Raw genomic sequence first — 16,910 nt, forward strand, 5'->3', positions numbered from 1 at the left:
AGTCGAAGATGGAGTTGCTGATCTGTGAAGAAGGAATTTCAGCTGTTGCTGCTTTTCTCATCCTCGCCGCATTCTGGCCTGACAAACAAGGCCTGCTGAATCCCCTCTTCAACACAGCTTTTCAAGGAACAAGAGCCCTATCTTGCTTGGCATGTGGTTACCCTACATAGGAAGCCTTTGCATAGCAGCTTGTAGAGGAGACGGAAGCATGAGTGAGCTTACACTTTCCCTTTTCGCATTTCTGTATAACAATCTCCCTGCAACCCCCCACTTCGGTGATTACATACAGAAGTGGGTAAACAGGATGCACGATCTCCCTCGGCTTTCCTGTTTCCTCCCCCTTGCCAAAAGTCCAGTACCACGGCTGCCCTCTGCTCTGTATTCTAGGGAGGGAATAGTCATGGGGGTTGGACTCGATGGGCTTGTAGGCCCCTCCCAACCCCACTATTCTGTGATTCTCCCAAAGGCACTGTGGGACTGGGTGCAGCAGGACACCCTCTAATACTGCGAACAAAATATTTTGGCCACCTAATGCGAAGAGAAAACTCCCTGGAAAAGACCCTGATGCTGGGAAAGACTGAAGGCAAAAGGAGAAGGGGACGGCAGAGGATGAGATGGCTAGATAGCATCACGGATGCAATGAATATGAACTTGAGCACGCTCCAGGAGAGAGCGGAGGACAGGAAGGCCTGGCGTGCTGTGGTCCATGGGGTCACGAAGAGTGGGACACGACTGGACGACAACAACAACAAGGGGGCACAGATTCCTTTCTAAAGAACAGAAACGGAAAGTGCTGCTTTCAGCAATATGTGGAATGATTCTGGCTCATATATTAGTTAGATGGTGCTGGTTTTATGATTGTTTGCTGAGTTTTTGAACTTGTTGTTTCAATATAGCTTGTTATATGTTAGCTGCCTTGTGAGGACTATATCCTAAATGGCGCCGGCAGCCTAAGAATCTGCATATAAATAAATAAAAATACATTAGCTAGGGGTTGATTCAAGCTAATTGTTTGTGTCAACGCAGCCTTGGAGTGTGCTTCCAATGCTATTGGCTTCACTTTGTTTGCAACTTTGTTGTGATGTACCCCGGTTACATCTGCTCCTTTTCTAGTTTCCACAGTGCTTAAGGTCCCGGATTATCATCGCTGCAGCCTGGGGCTCTGTGCTGGTTCCACAAGCTCTAATCAAATTATTTTCTTGATGTCTGGGTGGAGTCAGGGTTGGGTCTGATTACCTCATCTGTGTTCCTGCCTCCTCCTCTTGCTGAGTCCCCCCTCCCTCTCCCTCTTCTGCTCCACTCCAGTTTCCTCACTCTGGCCAGTCTCCCCCCTGCCTTCCGAGCCCTCCCCCCCCCTTTAAAGTGAGTTTTAAAGCGCAATTGCACTTTAACGAAGAGGAGTGAAAAAGCAAAGGTGCGGTTGCATGTTATCAGGCACTGCAACCCTTCCCATTGTTCCCGTAGTGCGCCACTCGAGTTACGGCTTCTCCACACCATTATGAGCCGCTGACAGAAACATACTTCCAGGTGGGGTGGGGGGATTGGAAGTGAATGTCATCAGACTGGCAGGGGCTGCTCAACCAATCAAAGACGCTCTCCCCTCCAGGCTATACTCCCCTTAATGGCAATCTCGGGAACAAGCCTCACTGACCACAATGGGAGTTACTTCTGAGTAGACTTCCTAGACTTATGCCAGGTTCCGCCCATTTTTTTCCTTTCCCTCTAATACGCATACTCTCCACGTCAGTATCTTGCTATCACTCAATCGCGAAATAGCACGAACATGCATTTGTGCTATTGCGCAATAGCGCTATTTCACAATAGCACATTAGTCCAGGGGTGCCTGCTGACTCCCGTTGAGGTCAAGGCGGCTTGTTCCAGAAAATGCACTATTGCACTATTGCGCTATAGCACAAATGCGTGTTAGTGCTATTTTGAGATTGAGTATAGAGTCATGGGAAGATACTGATATAGAGGGTATGCACATTGATGGAAGACGACCTGAGATAAATCTGATTTTCAGGCTGTAGTGGGAGTACTTGTTTGCCTGCGATAGCAGGGTTATACGCACTAGTGTTCTAGCACTTATTTTCAATTATGTTTCAAAAATTGGTCCCTCGGCATCCTGCTCCAAAACGGCAATGAAACTTCCAGAAAACAGGCAGAGGGAAAGGGTTGGGTCACTGAGGTCATAGGCAGGTGCTGAGGTCATGGGCAGGTGAGCGACACCCCCACAAGGGCTGGGCTACATGCCCCATGGGCACGACTATGATACTGAACCCAGTGCGGTTGTGGAAACAGGTCAGTCACGGAGCCGAAGTAAGCTGGAAAAGTCAGACTGTAACCAGTCTCAGAAGTAGTTTTTCCGTGATAAAATGCGGGGCTGGTGCTGAATGGCCACGACATCATGGAAACACAGAGACCTCACTGCACAGCCAGGTTGGAGTAAATCGCTGGTGGAAACACAACCTTGGAGATTTGAAGAGCACCTCTTCTAATGAAAAATACCCCATGAAGCAGCATCTGTATAGAAATGGTGCCATATCTACAGTGACCATGTTACTGAGCTTCACAGGGGTGAATCCCTTTGTTGCTGAATGTAGTGTTGGATAGACCTTGGGCTGCAGTAAGGAGTGTAAGTTCATGTAAGGGTGCCAGTGTCTGACTTTCAAGCATTTTCTGCCCATGTACTTTAATAGCTGCGTGGCAGAGAGAAGTTCAACCAAGTGCTGCTTCTCCTGCCTCTGCAGCATTGTCTGGAGAAAAGCTGGATCTATCAAGCCAGTACTGGTCACACTGCTACTGAAGGAACAGAATTCCTCACTGGGATAGACACTGGCAACTCGAGGCTTTTATCCTGAATCATTTTGTATAAGGGAGTAGAGTGGGACTTGCCCAACTAAGGAAAGGAGAAGAAAAAACACAGCCAGACAGTTTTGTGCTCCATGGTTTATTGATCACTTGGCAGAGCCAGTATGTGCTGGGCTGGGAGGGTCAGGGGCATTCAGCCTCTCTCCATCTCCTCTCTCCTCTTTCACTCACACCCACAAACTATTTCTCACTCCTCTCTCTCCCCCATAACCATCACCTGCCAGTTCCTTCTTTTAGTCTTGCCCAACTCCCCTAAGTCTGAAACAGCCCCTTGCAGCAGTTTCCGTGGGGCAGATTTGAGGCCTGGCTAACACTCAAGACAGGGAAGCCTCTACTAGCAGAGGGAGCATTGGCCCCTGGGCATCCTTGTCCTCTCCTCAGCGACCCTAACAGCCCCCATTCCAGACCAGGAGCTTTACTTCACAGCCAGAGCAGAGTGCTTATCCTGTCAAGAGTCCACGCCTCCTACCGTAAGCAGCCCCACTTGCTTCCTGCTTTGGGTTCTTCTCACCCTCTTGATGTCTGTCCCCTGCATTGGTGGGAAACCCCAGCTGAGGTGGAAGGGTAAGCTCTTGTCAGAAGGAGCAAGTCAAGATAAGGAGCCCTGCTGGGCTGGAGGGACAGACATTTCCTGAAGCCAGAGATACCAGGCCCACCAACCTCCAGGCAAAGTCCTGCTCCACTGGGGGGGGGGGGGGGCAGAGGAAAGGCTGGGCAGTTGGTTCATCCTCATTCTCTGGGCTACACCCACTTCCCCTCCCTCCTTCCCCTGTCCCTCCAGTCCCATTACTGAAATGGCCCTGAGGGGGCACGGGGGCAGGGCCTGTGCTCAGGTTGGGAGTGAAGCTGCACATGACTATCAGGGGACACTAATGTGGGTCAGCGCATGCATGATGCATGGATGGGCAGGTGAGAGTTCTATTTGCAGATGGTGGTCAGAGCTTCAGACCCTACAGTGGCAGGAAGCCTCCCCCCCCCCCAACACATGCACGCGCGCGCGCGCACATACACAGAGCTGTGCCTCTCTTCAGTCTCTCCCCTCCTCCCCAAGCTTCCAGGGCAGGAAGAGAAGGGGAGAAGAAGGAGAGAGGCTTTGGGGAACTGGGTGCAGGGAGTGCCTCACACATGTGGTTGAGTGTGTGCGGTTCTCCAGTGGTGCAGTCACAGAATGGGTGTGCAGGAGAGTGTGGGGGAGCCCATGACCCCTGGGTCTTTGCGCATGAGAGGGAGAGGGTTGAGACAGGCCAGGTGCCTCCCTGGTGATGACAGGACCTACAGCATTTCATGTTGCTGCTGCAGGGCTTCGCTGACCACCTGGAGAGAGAAGCAGGGGTGGGGAGAGAGAAAGAGAGAGGTTAAGACAGAGAATAAGAAAACCCCTGGCTACTGTGGGTGCTGTGCGCCTGCTGCTTCTAATCTAGCTGGGCCCTATGGAGCCCACTCCCATCTGACTCATGTTTCCCCTTCTCCTGGGCCTCCCTGTCTCTGCAAGGCCAGGTCATCCACAGCTCCAAGGGAATGAGAAAGCTAGTCAGGGGTTGACGTGTTCTTGCTAATACCAAGTCTCCCTACATCACACCCCCTGTGAGACACACTTTTGTCTCACGTCAAAAGGTCTAGCTGTTCCCAAAGTCCGAGGACAAAAAAAAAAAGCAGCACGGGATCGAGATTTCGAGCCCACTGTGGTTTCCCCACTGCCTCCCAATCCAACCTCCCCAATGCCTGCAGGCCTGCTCCACTCACCTCCCCATCACGTGTCTCAATGGTTTTGATGGTCACTGTTTTTTTGGTGTGGACTTCAGAGCTCCGCTGTTCTGGACTGGTTTCTGTGGGGCAGAAAGAGACATCAGCTGCTGAGGGTTGTGCTCTGGGGGTGGGGTGAATGGGGAGGGAGCACAGTCGGCAAAAACAAAAAACAGAGCACAAGACCATGGCTGTGGGCCTTTTCCTCCTAGAACAGACTCACTCTCCTCCTTCACAGCACATCAGTCCCTGCATAACCCTGGTGACAGCATCAGCTTCCATTACTGCCCAAGTTCATCTTTCTACAAGGGAGTTCCACCTCTTTGCAGTCCTGTGCATGGCACAGAGAAAGGACCCCTGAGCATCTCAGCCCAGAGGTTCAGGGGTCACTAAGAGAGGCACACCTTCCTTATGGCCACTTGCAGAGTTACAGTCTTATATGAGCACCCCACTCCTGTATACATGGTCACTCATGTAACCTTGCCTTTGTCATCGCATATATTAATACCAAAGGCCATCGGATTATGGAAACCAGAGGAAAAGGAGTCCTTCTGCTCTCCTGTCCTCTTCCTGCTCTCCCTTCCTCTTCTTCCATGCATGTTCTTATATGCACAGTAGGGCAATACCTTTATTAGGACCAGCCAAAATGTCACAAAACAGTGAGTAAGCTTTTGAGTTCTACAGAAGTCTTAATCAGGCCAGATACTGTACAAAAAAAGTGTTGTGGGGAAGCTGGCTCAAAGTTAAATCCAGAAAGATAGCTTCCTATCCACCCACCACTCTTCAGCCTTTTTGAGTAACATCCAGCTTGTTGAGACATAGAATCATAGAACATTAGGGCTGGAAGGGGCCTACAAGGCCATCAAGTCCAACCCCCTGCTCAGTGCAGGAATCCAGGTCAAAGCATCCCTGACAGATGGCTGTCCAGCCTCGTCTTGAATGCCACCGGTGTGGGAAAGCCCACTACCTTGATGTTCTGGAGACCTCGAAAGCTTGCTCATGATTTTGCGACATTTTGGTTGGTCCTAGTAAAGGTATTGCCCTACTGTGGATATGGGGATTTTTCTTCTGGCCCAATATGGCTGCCTTGTTGCATTCTTATATGTGCATTCCCACACAGATGCTGATGCAAACAGTTTTTTGCTACCTCGAATATTCATGAACACAACAGAGTAGTACAGGTGCAATGGGATGCTCAATACCAGGGATGGGTAGAAGGTAGGTTGGGATCTACAGGTAGATCTCTGGGTGATTTGCAGTAGATCACCAAGGGTTTCTGACTCCCAATTGCCTAACAACAGCAACAACTAAAAAGTTCCCATGCCTCACTAAATTAAGCTGCTGAAAAATAATGCCTGGAGGAAAAACCAGGATAGGAATTTTTTGTGAAAGGACTTGGTTCTGGTACTAATCACAAATTCCTGGGCTGAGCATGTGCCCAGAGCCACTCTGCTCCTTAATTTGTAGCATGTCATGTGTCCACCTGCCTGGGCCACTATTTTGCACCTGGCTCTGGTTGATGAATCTCAGGATTCTAGTAAAACACAAAGTATATCCTGCAGGTCTGAAGTCTGCCCACCCTTGCTCATCACATCCCACTCGCATGCAATTGCATGTATTTGTTTCATTTACCCCATTTTCAGACCACCTTTCTCCTTGCTCCAGAACTTTCCTATGCAATGGGGTAAAGCTTGTGCCAAAATCCAGGAGCGAGTAACAAACACCATGCTCGTATCAAGCACCCCCCACCTGTCCTGCCCAACCAAATAGAGCACTCCTTGCAGGATCCACATGTGCCAAAGCAAACAAGCCCCAAACCCAGCTCCCAGCTCTGCGTGATGCATCTGCAGCAGCTAATGCACAGCCCGGAGTCAATGCTAGACTTACAACGGCTTGGGTTTGAACCACTGCCAAAGAAACTGTTTGAATAACTTATTGCTGATAGAAGGCATTTCGAAAAGAACACTGACTGGGCTAAAGAGCCTAACTCTCATTTAGAACATGGAACTGGATTCTCATATGTGGTGGGCTCTTTGTCGCTATTTTGCGACAGAAGTAAAGTAATGGTGACGGTACTTAGGGAAATGTTATATCGCATTGAATCTTAGACTTCGTAATATACTTTTTATACATGAGAGTTTGTTGTTGCTTTGACATATTATTTGAAAAGTACTGGTGATCTTGGATGATATTTGGGTTTGGCATTTTGCTTTGTTTTAATCACCACACTCCATTTTTTTTTTTTTTTAATCAGCTTAGGGTGTCACAGCACAGCAAACAAGGGAGGCTGTTAGGGGAAGAGAGATGGGGTCTGTTCAACTCAGAAGGTAGTTAGAACATCTCCAGGTGGAACTACGTCTTACACACAGATGCATGTAACAAAAACGCCAAGGAGAGCCAGCTGAAGAGAACAGCAACTTTGGAAGGGGGGATTTGGAGTGAAGAAGAGGAAGATGGGAGGGGATGCTTAAGCCTTCTCCTGCCTGCCATTCTTCGATAAAACTCAGCCCCCAGCCTGTTTTACACTTGTGGGGTTTCAGGCAATTTTTCCCTTGCAAACACCCTTCTAGAACTCGGGGGGGGGGGGGAGTGGCTGTTCAGGGAGGCACAATTTTTTATGGAAACACACCTCCATTCTGACTACTTCTCCCTCCAAATGGCTCCCTTCCCTCCAAAAAGCAGCTTATGAGGAGGGAAAGTACTATTTGCATGAAACAGGTAGGTCTCCCCTCATTTTATGTGCCCTAAATTGAAAATGGGGAGAGCGGTTAACTTCCCATTGCTGTGCCCCTGTTTTTAAGTGTACACAGTAACTGACTTAGTACACACACACACACACACACACACACACACACACACGAAGACCAGAATCTATGCCGCTTACCTCGGAAGTTGATTGCAGAAAAAGTTTGGATGGGCAGTGAAATTCTACATGGAAAGGAAGAGAGAGGAGACTCAGTCCAGCCACTAGTTCCTTCCTGCTCTCAGGCTGCCTTTGCTCTAACAGCCCTGACACAACAACCACTAAGCCCCTTCTCCTTGTGAAGTTGAACAGATTGGGCTCCATTTGCTTGTTTACTGGAAGGTTGTTTCCAGTACTTTTGTCAGTGTGTAGTGGTAAATTTGGAAATGCAAGAGCTCATTGTGACAGTCTCCAAGGGCAGTCCAAAAATTTCAGGCAGCTGTGTTGATCCATATTAACAAACCAGTTCTAGCAGTTTTCATCTCCACCAGGAGCACGTCTTTGGTAAAGCGAATAGGTCTTAATTGCCCATTCCAGACCAAGTCACCCCAAATACTTTGCATTCCAACATGGAACAATATATTGTTGCTTGGAAAATTCATTCCCCACACAGCTACACTGAGGATTGCATCTAAGCTCAGAAGGAACAGGGAATTTTGAGGGGGTGGCAGATGACATCAGAGTCCCTGCTAATGAAAAGGTGCCCTGTGAGCCCTTCCTCCACTACACCACTGCCTTTTGTCATAAGTCCTATGGCTCTGCCTTCTCTCATCATTCAGCAGTATTATAAAATACAGGCCCCAGTAGGCCCAAATATTCCACAAAAGGAAAACAAAGGTCCTTGAGACACTGTCTATTTGTTTCCTAGGTGATGGTTAACATCATCACATGTCACAACAGAGGAGTAAAATCCCTTCATTGCTGCTACGTCCCTGATTTATTTATTTATTTATTCAGTCAGTCAGTCAGTCAAAATATTTCTTGGCTGTTACCAAACTCAAGGATTGCAATGGGCCTCTGTGCTGCAGCAGTACACTAGGCCCTCACGATCAGCTGTTCAAAATTTGTTGCCTGCTGTTCCTCAAAGGGACGTTTCTATGTGCTTATACAGGGTGCTTCTACACACAGCTTTAATCATGCTATCAACCTGCCTCACAGAATTTTACAAGATGTTCAGACGTCATTATCTTCCACTTGAAACCCGCCTGTGTTTTCCCACTTCTCCTTCCATTTCTTTCCTACAACAGATAATCCTTTTAGGAGAAAAAATTGGTAGCCCTAGGAGCTCCATGTCTGGAAGCACCCCTAGTCCAACATGTGCAATAGGCTCTTATAGACACGCATCAAACAGCACTCACCGGCTCTCTTCACCCTCCAGCAGCTTGCGGTAAGTGGCAATCTCGACATCAAGAGCCATCTTGACATTGAGCAGGTCCTGGTATTCACGCAGGTGCCGGGCCATCTCATCCTTCAAGTGTCGGATCTCCTCTTCCAGCCGCTGGATGGTGTCCTGATAATTGCCAGCCTCGCCAGCAAAGCGCTCCTCCATCTCTCTCATCTGTCTCATCAAGGAGTCATTCTGAAAGCAAAAAAAAGGGAAATCAGCACTTCAGAGCCTCTGTGTGCGCGGAGGGTATGTATAGGAGGACAAGAGGCAGGTTGTCACAGTTTCTCTCAGGGCTATTTGTTCTCTAGCTACTGAGACGTGATGAAAATGGTGCCTGTGGATGGGAGCAGGGGTAGAGCCATCTTGGATGAGAAAGAAAATGAAAGCACTGAACCTGAGGACTGAAGGAGAAGGTGGTGGTGTGTGTGTGGGGGTAGCCCCTGAGGAACAGGGTGTCCACTTATGAATCACCCCAAAAGAGAAAATGCATCCCCCCCCCAAAGAGGACAGCAATTTGCACAACATGTACACATGCTAATTTCTATGTATAGAGGCAAATTTAGAAATATTTTTCTAATTTATATAGAAATACAGTACATCTCAGCATAGTGTGGAAGACTGTGACCTGTGTGCCTGCCTGCCCAGTTTGCTGCCCAGGCGCTGACTGTTGATGGGCAGCAGTCCTTATGGTCCTTTACCGCTAAATCAGAATTGGACAGGACAGCCTTTCAAAGAAAGGACGCCCTCAAAAAGAGGATGGCCCCCTGTAAAATAGGACACGTGGCCATCCTAGGAAGGAGGTAAGATTCAGTAAACCATAACTTGCACTCCAGCCCAGAGAAGAGCAATTTTGTAACCGGTGTGAGAGAAGGACACATCCATCTGCAGTATGCTGAACACAGACCCTTCATATGAACATAGGAAGCTGTCTTCTGCTCAGTCAGGTCACTAGTCCCTCCACAGCAGTGCTGTCTATTTTGTCTGACAAAGACTCCAGCCTTCCCTTGTCCAGCTACCTGAGATCCTTGAACTAGGGATGCCGAAGTTGGAACCTGGGACCTCATCCATGCAGAGTGTGCATTCTGTCACTCAGCTATCGGCCTTCCCTAAGAGGCTGGGAGCGGCATCTTCATCATCAGACAGTGGCACAGAAATGCAGCTGCCTCCCACACTGATAAAAGCAGGCTCTTGGCAGTTTCCTCTTTGCACAGCCTCTTAGACGTCGCGGGTGTTTGGATCCGTTATCATGCGGAGACGAGGCATCTTTGAGCGCAAACAACGACATGGCGGGAAATACTTGGATTCTTAATCTAACCCCACCACCCCTTGGCACTGGGCCTCACCGTGCCCTTGAGTGCGTCAATCTCGCAGGTGAATGACTGGATCTGGTGCCGGTATTCCATCATCTCCTGCTTGGCTTGGCGTAGTGCATCATTGTTCTTATTTGCTGCCTGGGTGAGGTCAGACACCTGTATTGAGAGAAGAGGGAAGGGAGCAGAGAAGGCACGTGTGCAGATGAATATGAGAGAAGCACCCTTTGTCACGCCATGAGCGATGGGCCAGTGCAAACCCCTGCTGAGCCCTCCGCCAATGCAACCCTTTCTTTTGCCCCCTACCTTGGATTTGTACCATTCCTCAGCCTCAGAGATGTTCTTTGCAGCAATGGTCTCATACTGGGCACGGATATCACGCAGTGCTGCTGTCAGGTCTGGCTTCGACACGTCCATCTCCACCTGGATTTGTTGTTCTTGCAACTGTGACTGCAGCTCTCTGATTTCCTGGGGGAGCCAAAGCCAGTGCAGGATCAGGACCAGTGCAGCAGGGCTAGATTAAAAGTCTACTAGCATTGTGACATGTACCCCTGCTACCCTATGCTCCTGCATCCCCTCACCCCACCACACTCCATTTTCTCCCATAATGTTTGCCCTTGTAGCTAAATCCCAGTTTTCGTTCCCACTTAATCCTCCTCCTCCCCACTCAGTGCCCCCCTACCCCTGTTACCCTTTGCCACTCCTCCCCTTCTGGCAGCAGTCCTTTTGAGAAGTGCTGAGCCACAAGGGCCTTTAGAAGGAAGATACACACTTACCTCCTCATGAACCTTTTTGAGGAATGCAATTTCTTCCTGCAAGGATTCAATACGCCTCTCCAAGTCAATACGGGCCAGGGTGGCTGCATCGACATCCTGGGGGGGCGGGGGAGAAAGGGGGAGATGATCTCAATGGGAACAGATGTGAGAGACTGGCCCCTGTAACAGGAGCACAACTTTTGTTGAGGGAAGGAGATGAGCTAAGCCCCTATTTAACGACTACGTGCTTCTGAAAAGGACGTGGAGCTGCCACTGTCCCCCTCCGATCTCTAACAGGCTCTGGGAATCTGGCCAATCGAAACCATGGAGGAAGTTCTGAAAGCCCAGGAAATGAGTGGGAAGACCCACCAGTCGAGGCCAATTCACATGACCCTGGAACAAGGGGACCTGCCACTCATTCTCTAACTGCAGTTTAGATTCTGGCACACATGCCTGTGGTGAGGCAACTGCTGGAGCACCTGTTCCCAAGCTCGGAGCAATTCACCATAAAGCACAGCTAATGGGAACAGAAGGGTGGTGGTACACGTGAACAACCACTTTGCCATAGCACCCTGGAATGACTGAAAATAGCCCAGATTGAAAACAGTCCACCTACACGCCCAAGGATCACGCAGGCCCAAGTTGCACAAAAATATATATGAAACAGCAAGGGGCGCTGCATTAAGACAAGGGTGGCACAAAATTTGGGGAAGGAGCTGAAAAGGTGATAGAAGGGGTGGGATGGGAGGAGAAACAATATACCTTCCTTCTCAGTGGCTGTGAGTGCTACTTAAAGGAGAGCTTTTCTGTCAAGATTGTAGTCCCAAAGAAGCCAAGCAGGCCTCCTTCGGAGAGAGGGGCCAGTGACTTTGGATAGAGCCAGGTTCACTCTGCCTCTTGAAGAGCATTTTTCCTCACCCACACCCCCAACCACACTGGGGGCATCGCAAGTAAGGACACCGGACTTACAGCTCTGAAAGCGGCTAAGTTGTTCTCTGCTTCCTCCTTGAGATGAATCTCCTCCTGCAGCCTGGGAGAGGGAGGCAGAAGGAATGGATGTCAGATAGACAGACAAAGCAGAGGAGAATCTCACAGGCCTGCATACAGAGCCCTGCTTTTCACACTTCCCAGGGGTTGAAGGCCTGTGCGGCTCCACCCAAGCCTGTGACCTGTTACTCCCTCAATGCCCCCAGGAGTAATGGATGCATCTGGAATGGGCAATTCCCCTGCATTCCAGGGGGTGGGGTGGGATCTGGCTGGGGGCCAGGCTGGGATAGGAGCAGGAATATATCCTCTCATTGCCTGTTATAGTCAAAGCCTCCAGCACAAAGGCATGAGCTCACTGATGGATAATGCACACTCCCCTTTCCCTTTTAGGGTAGTGGAGCTTTGCTACAGGAAGCTGGGCACAAGCCGGAGCCTGAGACCTGTAGAACAGCAGCAGCAGCATGGAAAAGTGCTGGGGGGGCAAGCAGTCTGGTATTCTGAAGGATAAGAGAGCCCCCCCTGGGGGGGGGTCTGGAAAATAGCAGTGGCATGATATGAAGTGGAAAGATATGCAGACAGGTGGAATGCTGTCGAGGTGCTACAATGCCAGAGACTGTCTTCTAGGGGTTTTAAACTGGAAGAAGCAGAAGTGTGGCATTGCTTGGGGATTTAGACACACAAAGGGAAAGCTGTGGGGATCATGGCTGTGGAGTTTGGGAATTCTGGCTGCAGACAGCACTGGGCTCCAGTTCCCAGCAAATTGCTCTGGCATCCCCGCCTCCTCCTGACCATAATGAACTCCATGTGCACACACACCTACTTATATCTGTCTTTAAACAGTGGCAGCATCAAGGCCTCAACCCCAAACTGTTCAAACGTCTGGACAAAGCTTCCTATGACCATGACTGCAACCAGCTCCTGCTTTTGTCTGGCCAGGAGGACTTGCAATGGCAAACTTCTGTAGAAGGCTCTTGCCTAACCCTGTAGCTGCCTCTCTCTATCCTTGTTTATGAAGTCTGCGGACAAATGCTGCAAATGGATGGCAAGGATGCTGCCTCAGTGTTATGTGTAGGGCTCTCTGTGGAATGCCTCTGAATGAAACAGATGGACTGCAATCCCAACCAGGGTTAGGTGCTTTTCTCTGCCCTGTCAGAGCATTAAGCAAAGAGTCCAGGTTGGCTTTTGCTGCAAAGAACCAAAGGCTGAAAGGATGATTCATATAGTTCATTGAGAAGCGGCCCTGGGACCCACAAGGCTATTCCAGTGCAGCCTGGTAAGAGGTCTTTGCTCCCTGGGACACTCTTGTCAAGGCTCCTCCTTTCTCATCCTTCTGAAATGCCAGGACTTCCTGTCAACGCATTCAGCCTTGCAGGCTCAGCTTTCCCTACTTCCAGCTAGGTCCAGTTGTGCCCTGCCTGTCACAAGGGAGCTAAATCAGGAGGAGAAAAGTGGCAGCCTCAAGCTGGCCACTGCCACGGTGCAAGGGACTAGGCCTCATCATCGTTCCTGAAGGGGGGTTCCAGGATCCCTCCCCCTCAAGGGCCTAATTTTCTAATAGGCTGTTTAATCCTCCTCACCCCTGCCCTAGTGTAATAGCATTACCCAGAATCCATTGTTACCCGGAAGAGTGCTGGGGCCTGAAGGATTCCTCACCTCACTACTTGGTGCTGCTTGTGACCCACTCGCAGGCCTGAAGTTGGCTCTGTTCTTCTCCCCATTTTGTCTCATGCTCACTATGGGGCGGAGGGGCGGCATCACAGACCTTCAGGTATTGTTCTCAGAATACACTTCTACTTGTTCTGTACCCCCAGTTGAGGAATAATAATTCTCATTGCCACTTTTCTTCCCCCCCCCCCGCAGTGGCTGTAACTGTGTAAAAGCTGCGTGACAGGCAGAAATTCAGCAGGTGTGGCTTTCTCAGTGACTGCATCTCAGTGCCAAAATAGATGCACATTGAATTTCTGTGTTCCATGCAGCTGCTAAAAGCATAGATAGAGCTTCACTCAGGAGGAAAAGGGTAGCAATCCCACCAGAGGCTACTCCTCCTCTACTTGCCACCTCTTCATAGGCAGGGGTCTTGCAGGATGTGTTGACACAGGGAGTGAGGTCAGAATAAGATGAGCTCCAGGGAGAGGCACCTTTCCTGAGAACAAATAACTCTTTTCTGCTGAAGAACTAGCGTACTGGTTATGGCACCAGGAAATGCATAAGAGTAGTATCCTCACAACTATACCTGCTTCAGCTCTTCAGTATGATTCACTTTGAGAGCAAAGCCTGGAAGCAGGATCCTACTACCATCCCACAAATACCTACTATTTGTCTACATGTTTGCAGCATCAACTTGGAACTGGTTATTTTAAAAAGATTTCTAACCCACCTTATCCCTAAGGCTCAGGGTAAGAGTAACGATGTTTTCTTATCTCAATTTGTCCTCACACGAACCCTTTGAGGTAGGTCAGTATCATGGCCATTTTATAGATTTGAAAACAGAGGCTGATAGTTCCTGAGCAAGTCATGGAGTCACTAGCTGAGGTGGGGCCTAAACAGACAGTTTGCAGCAGGCAGGAGAAAGGTCTAAGAATAACCCTAGAAAGAAGAGACAAGCTTAAGAGCAAGGAGCTCCATCTGTTGAGCTTATCAAAGGAAAGGTCAAGAGGTGCTCAGATAAGGACCCATAAGCAGCTATCTGGAGGGTGAGTGTCAAATGGTTTTAAGGGCATTTTTTCTCTGAGAAGGCAGAACAGGCACCATTGGCTGGGAATTCAAGCTAGGTTCCCATGAGTAATCAAACTCTAATGTCTGATGCAGAAGCATTAACCACTGCTTGCATATGTGTCCACACACGTATTCAATTTTCCATTATCTCCAGATCCAAACAGGGTGTTTAACAAACATAATTTTGTCCGCTTAATCCAATAAAAGAGGAAGGAGATTCCTTGGGATGGAGACAGATGATGCGGTCACAGTAGTATACTGTGTCCTTCAAATGTATGACTCTCTGAACCAGTGTAAAATCTGTGAAGATCCTTCCAATCCAGATCCAAAGACCATTTTTCTTAGATAGTAGACTGAAATAGTTACATTTAGACCTGAATATGCCTCTTTAAAATGAATTTCTATGGCCATGCTGGCTGGGAATATGGGAATTGCAGTCCAACGCATCTGGAGGGCACCAGGTTGGGGAAGGCTGGTCTATGTTAAGACCAAACCGGGCTTTCTTACGTTTATACAGACTGAAAAGAGGCTCTGCAGCAAGAGGCTGGTATGGCAGGGAAGGCAGTGCTATCACTAGACACGCCCTGGAACTCTGTTCTAAGGATAAGTAACTTGTCATGGGTCCTGGAGCCTATATGTGGAGGAGATACTTTGATGTGCCTCAGAAGGGGGAGGAGGACAATTACCCACCAGTCTTGGACATAGCACAGCCCTGGAACATCAAGCATTTCGGAACCCTCAGGTGTCCCATTGAGACCCCAAAATCAGCTTTGCAAAGGATGGGGAGCTTCTCTCCATCCCCAAGGAAGAAGTAGGATACCTTCCATAAAGGTGGCTAGAGCCTTGGGCAAGGACTGGCAGGGTAGTGGTGGTAGTGGTGACAGCATCTAGGCAGAGCATAGGCAGCTTGGGGAGCAGAGCAACATCAGGGTGAAAGATACCCCATGCATAGGCAAGGCATGCTCTCCAAGGTCCTGGGAAAGGGAGGCATGGATACATGAGCGCCTTTGTGTTGCCTTTGGAAGGCCAGGACTGGGAGATGAATCTGCAGTGCTGTGTCTTCCACATCCCTGCCCTGTTTACTCCATCTCTGATGGGGGAAGAACTAGGAACCTGCTCAGAATTAGGAAAGAACCCCAGAAATTCAGGTAAGCATGGGCAGGGAGGGATAAGCTTAGGGGAAGTGCATGGCCACAAGGGCGGGGCACCTCAAGTCTCACCTCTGCTTCAGCTTCTGGAGGTCATCGAGCAGGTTGTCCCTCTCCACGTCCACACGTGCCCGCTGGCTGGTCAGCATCTCCACCTGACGCCGCAGCTCCCTCAACTCCTCTTCATAGATCTCAGCGATCCGTGTGGGCTCCTTGCCCTTGAGCCGGTTGACTTCGGCCACCATGAGGGCATTCTGCTGCTCCAGGAACCGTACTTTCTCAATGTAGTTGGCGAAGCGATCGTTGAGTTCCTGCAGCTCCACCTTCTCGTTGGTACGTGTCTGCAGGAACTCCTGGTTCATGGCATCGGCCAGGGAGAAGTCAAGGAGCTCGCCGGCCCCCTGGTAGGCTGAGCGCAGCGGAGCCGAGTAGCTGGCTCGGAAGCTGGAGAGGCTGGGTGGCGCAGCACTTCGGGAGAGTTGGTAGACCCGAGAGGAGACAGAGCTGGCAGACGAGCCCTTGCTGCCAATGGAGGCACGGGGGAAGGAAGGCGATGCAGACCCAGCCCCGCCAAAGGTGCGGCGGTATGAGGAGACCCGTTGGCTGGAGGAGTAGGACTGGCTCATGGTGGCAGCTGGACGAGGCGGAGGCAGAAAGGTAACAGCTGCTCTGGGTGAGCAAGTCAGAGTCGGGACGAGGGTCTGAGCTCTGGCTATTTGTATCTCAAGAGTCTTGACGTCATCCAAGTGTCCCTCCCCGCTTCCCCCTACACTTCAGCTCCCAGTTTGGAACAGCTGTGGATTCCTATGTCAGTCAGTGCGAAAGCTCTCCAGGGGCTGGGACAGGGAGATAGATCATGGCAGCAAGCGAGTCATGGGATGCAAGAGTTCCGCTCTGCTTGGCAACAGCTGGGCCCCAGCTGAGCATGGGCCCAGGACATGAGCCTAGAGGGTGATGGCCAAGAGCTATGAAGGCTGAGTGAGGGGCGTTTATGGAAAATGCCAGGTTTGGAAAGTGAAAGGGGTGAGGGGGAGATCACTGAAGGAGGGGGACAGTGACTGCGAAGGAAAATTCTTTCCAAAGTGTACACAGCTACACATGGAACAGAGGAAAAGAAGTCAGGGATATATTAGGACATTTGAATTTGACCAGAGCAAAATGTTTTTTTTTAAGAAGTTACAATCTCAGTGTATGCACACATGAACACCCTAAAGATTTGGGCAGGGAAGCAAGTTCCATGGAGAGAAGTGA

The 16,910-nt window shown here is 49.8% G+C and overlaps 1 protein-coding gene across 1 annotated transcript; it reads right to left on the bottom strand.

Moving 5' to 3' along the window:
* Nucleotides 1-2,929: 2,929 nt before the first annotated feature.
* On the bottom strand, nt 2,930-16,352 carry DES (desmin). Its single transcript, XM_084804906.1, has 9 exons — nt 15,732-16,352; nt 11,779-11,839; nt 10,831-10,926; nt 10,361-10,522; nt 10,088-10,213; nt 8,716-8,936; nt 7,499-7,542; nt 4,615-4,697; nt 2,930-4,185 (listed from the first exon to the last, which is right to left on the bottom strand). The coding sequence occupies exons 1-9, from the start codon at nt 16,283-16,285 to the stop codon at nt 4,144-4,146; spliced, it is 1,389 nt and encodes a 462-aa protein (XP_084661032.1). The 5' UTR covers nt 16,286-16,352; the 3' UTR covers nt 2,930-4,143.
* Nucleotides 16,353-16,910: the final 558 nt, after the last annotated feature.

Source organism: Heloderma suspectum, chromosome 1, assembly GCF_057233095.1.
Source record: "Heloderma suspectum isolate Gila_16-S chromosome 1, 16-S_ref, whole genome shotgun sequence".
Lineage (NCBI taxonomy): Eukaryota > Metazoa > Chordata > Lepidosauria > Squamata > Helodermatidae > Heloderma > Heloderma suspectum.

Bases quoted from the DNA above. Each gene is read 5' to 3' on its own strand.
- DES (XM_084804906.1), bottom strand. From the start codon at position 16,285: ATGAGCCAGTCCTACTCCTCCAGCCAACGGGTCTCCTCATACCGCCGC. The intron at 10,523-10,830 runs GTAAGTGTGTAT...TGGCTCCCCCAG, and splicing joins TCAAAAAGGTTCATGAGGAG to GAAATCAGAGAGCTGCAGTC. The intron at 4,186-4,614 runs GTGAGTGGAGCA...TTCTCTCTCCAG, and splicing joins TTGAGACACGTGATGGGGAG to GTGGTCAGCGAAGCCCTGCA.